Below are 3,646 nucleotides of genomic sequence, written 5' to 3' on the forward strand. Positions count from 1 at the left end.
TTGAACGTAATGGCCGCTTAGTTTTTCCTCTCTTAATAGATGATAATGATGATGATAAGCTGACTCAGACGTATTCCAGAAAAATAGTTGGAACGAAATGGAAAATACCCTAGGGCGAAAGCACACATGTGAATCAATCAATTATTCTCTGGTTCGGACTACAACATCCGAGTGGCAAGACAGCTTACTCATTTTCAACAAACGGAATTCAACTGTGATATAAACAGGTGCAAACTGCTCCCTGAACCACTTGACCGCCTTCTTTTACAGAGATGTTCAGCAGTCCTTTCCAGGCTAAACCAATTTACTAAGAACCTCAGATGTTAGAGGAACAATTTAGGAAACTCAAAACAACGTGTACTTTCACTGATAATAGATCATGGAAGGATATCACCATCAATTGCATGGGTCCACTGACAGAAAAACATACCAACTACACCAAGGCCAACAGTTGCAACCACGACACACTTTCATTTTCAGTGTTGGTGCTGCACCAAGTCATGATGCAGAGAGTTACTTCGATTTACCAAAAGAACCAGTGGCAAGATTTCTCTCCAAATTCCAGTTCCTTCGCCAGTTCTGGACTGCGCTCCTTACTGTGCCTTTCGCCTCGCGGATCTCTGCATCAGTGAATTTATGCTCCACGATTCCTGTTGGACCTGGCTGCAGAACATTGATTACAGTCTCAACATCTCGCTCCACCTGACTGTGCATGATCATCAAGAAATCAAATTAAAACAGATATGACATTCCACGATAATCTGGGATATTTGCGATATAGCACAAACTTGCTCAAATTTTAAAGGTGGGATGCAAGTACCTAACAAACTGGGGCAACCTTTGAGGTAACAGTCTCAGGAAGGACATCACGACAAAAATCCTTGCCTTGATTCAGATTGTTTCCTGCCACTAAAAATGGCCACAGTTCACAGGAAGAAGAAAGATTACATGACTAGTTTTAGCCTAACGTGATGCAATGAAAACACATTGAAGCCGATGAGAGTACACCATCGCACCCTAGATTTTTCTTATCTGAATCTATCAAGGGTTTGTCCTTGGACATGTCAACTACAAGGTTTGTTTGCAAGTTGCAGTAAGTGTTCGATCCGATTCTAACACAAACTTATCAAACAAAATAAGTTGTCATCGATCGAACAGCCATACTATATGAAAGATAATTGTGAATGGATCATAGTAGTAATTGAACTTAAAAGTGTGCTGTCAGGCCACCTTCCATGTTCTTCTTTAACATGATAAAGACAGCTAGTACCTTAGCAGCCTAGCACAGTATCCTAACATCTGAAATGCCTGCAATTAGGAAATAGATGCATCGACACCTGACATAGTCCCGGGAACAAAAAACAAAATCCCGTGGTGCCAGCTCAAACGAACAATGGGGGAATGGCTTGAGGGGCATGTGGATGTGGGTTCGGCTGAAGCCCCAAATTTTCTTTAAATATAAACTACTCCATGGGAATTGCACCGAGATACATGGGAATCGGAGGGCATTCCTGCCATCGTATGATGAGCCAGAAAGATTGGGGTCAGCTGAGAAGCCTGAGATATATTGCAGAAGAAGGATATTCTAGTCGGGGTTCCATTGTAAAGCGATCCACGCAAGATGGGTCTTATGGTCTAGAGAGAAGGAAAAAAAACTAGGCCTTCACCATCCCAAATCCCACGCCGCGCGGCTCACCGCATCTCCGACCCCTCATCGCCGCTGACCTCCAGCATCTAGCCGTCATTTTCCACTTCTCCCGACACAAGAACAAGTTCCGCCATGCATAGGAGGAAACAAGGAGCGATAGGGATCGCTACCTGTGCCGTTCCCGGAGTGGAGAGCGGATGGGGGGATGGCCGTGCGCCAGGAAAGGAAGCCGCGCCTCGGTCGCCGGCCGCCGTTTCGCTGGACTGGAGGTGCGGAGGCAGGGAGCGGCGCTCCAGATGCTATTTCGATTTTTTATATTTCTGACATCATCCAGATGTTATTTCGATGGGGGCAAAACGGCTTTGTGATGTAACTGAGGCTCAAGAAAGTAAAATGTTGTACTAAATGATACTCCCTCCCTAAAGAAATACAAACTAGCGTTTATATTCTTTCACAGAGCGAGTACGTAGTTTTTTTAATCTTAAAAAAGAAAAAATAATTGGGTCTCAAAACCCCTTTTGTATTGCCTACTAAGCAAACCACTTGGTGGGACTCAAAACCTCTTTATACAGTGTGTTAGATATATAAATAGAGATATATGTGTTGTATTCAAACTTCTATCTCTTCCCTCTCGTGTAATCTTCTGTCTCTCTCGTGTAATTCTGAAGAGTCCTAGCGACCTCCCAAACTTGTATCCCACGTTAATCTCTCAATGTATACAGCGGTCCGAGATCAAAGAGTTCAACGCTTCCTCCAATCTTTACATGATCATCAGAGCCTATCCTCATCGCATCTAGCAACCTAAGAGAAAGCCATTAGCCCGAGAGGAAACCAACCTAGCTGTTGTATTCGATGTAGATCAAAGCCACGGCAGGAACCGATGCATCCATCGCCGCCTCTACCGTCTCCACCCTCACCACATCCACCATGAGCGCCCTGACTACCCAGTTCGCCGGTTCCTCCTACGCATCTTCTTCCACCTCCAGCAACGGCGCTAGCTCCCTCGGGTTGCCTCCGTTAGAGAAGCTAACGAGGACGAATTTTCTTCTCTGGAAAGCCATCGTGATACCCCAGATCAAGGGGGCCTAGATGGAGCACTTCCTGGATGCCGCAAACAAGGCGCCCCCTGCCACCATCACCATCACCAAGGATGGGAAGGAAGAGCAGGTCTTCAACTATGCCAGGACGATCTGGTACGCCCAGAGGCAACATGTACAAGGTTACCTTATGGGATCTCTATCACGTGAGGTTCTTCCATAGGTCGTAACTCTCCAGACGCCGACCGAGGTGTGGAGCGCCATCCACGCCTTCTTCGCTGCGCAAACACAGTCGCAGCTCGTCAATACTCGTATCGCCCTTGCTAATCTTCAGAAGGGCAACATGGGGATGCCAGAGTACCTCGCCAAGATCAAAGCCCTGACGGACGAGATCGCCTGCACCGGATCTCCGCTCGGCGATGGCGAGATCGTCTCCTTCGTTCTGAAGGGCCTGGACATGGAGTATAACTCGGTTGCCTCGGCCCTCTCCGCCCGCGTCGAGCCTGTCACCGTCGCCGAGCTCTACAACCAGCTTCTTAGTTTTGAAGCCCGCATCAATTGCTGCAACAAGGAAATCTGCGTCAATCTTCGGTAAAAGCCTTGACTCATGGCCATGGCTATGGTGGCCGAGGTCATGGTCACCAAGGCCAACAAGGGCGGGGCCGAGGCAGCAACAGCAACAACAGACGTGGACGCTCCAACAACAACAATGGTGCATGACCCTTCAACAACAACAATGGCGGCTGACCTGGTGGACGGCCTCGACCCCGATGCCAGCTCTGCAAGAAACCTGGTCATGAAGTGCTTGAGTGTTGGCATAGGTATGATGAGGACTATGTGCCTAAAGAGCGCCATGTCCTTGTTGCCTTGAGAGAACAAGCAGGAGAAGGAGAGACCATGTGGTGCGCTGACTCTGGAGCAACCGATCACATCACGGGGGATCTTGAAAAGCTTGCAACTC

General features: G+C 47.6%; 1 protein-coding gene and 1 pseudogene across 2 annotated transcripts; one reads left to right on the forward strand and one right to left on the reverse strand.

Annotated features, from left to right (window-relative positions):
* Positions 1-141: 141 nt before the first annotated feature.
* On the reverse strand, positions 142-2,018 carry LOC125555926. 2 transcript variants are annotated; one of them, XM_048718731.1, is made up of 3 exons: positions 1,819-2,018; positions 821-903; positions 142-706 (listed from the first exon to the last, which is right to left on the reverse strand). In XM_048718731.1, exons 2-3 carry the CDS (start codon positions 865-867, stop codon positions 514-516), a joined length of 240 nt encoding a protein of 79 aa, XP_048574688.1. In that variant the 5' UTR covers positions 868-903; positions 1,819-2,018; the 3' UTR covers positions 142-513. The 2 variants fall into 2 exon arrangements, with proteins under 2 accessions (XP_048574688.1, XP_048574687.1); XM_048718730.1 differs by having other exon boundaries at positions 821-909; positions 1,819-2,013.
* Positions 2,019-3,094: 1,076 nt separating this feature from the next.
* LOC125511853 lies at positions 3,095-3,233 on the forward strand (annotated as a pseudogene).
* The last annotated feature ends 413 nt before the right edge of the window (positions 3,234-3,646 follow it).

This window comes from Triticum urartu, chromosome 5 (genome assembly GCF_003073215.2).
Source record: "Triticum urartu cultivar G1812 chromosome 5, Tu2.1, whole genome shotgun sequence".
NCBI lineage: Eukaryota > Viridiplantae > Streptophyta > Magnoliopsida > Poales > Poaceae > Triticum > Triticum urartu.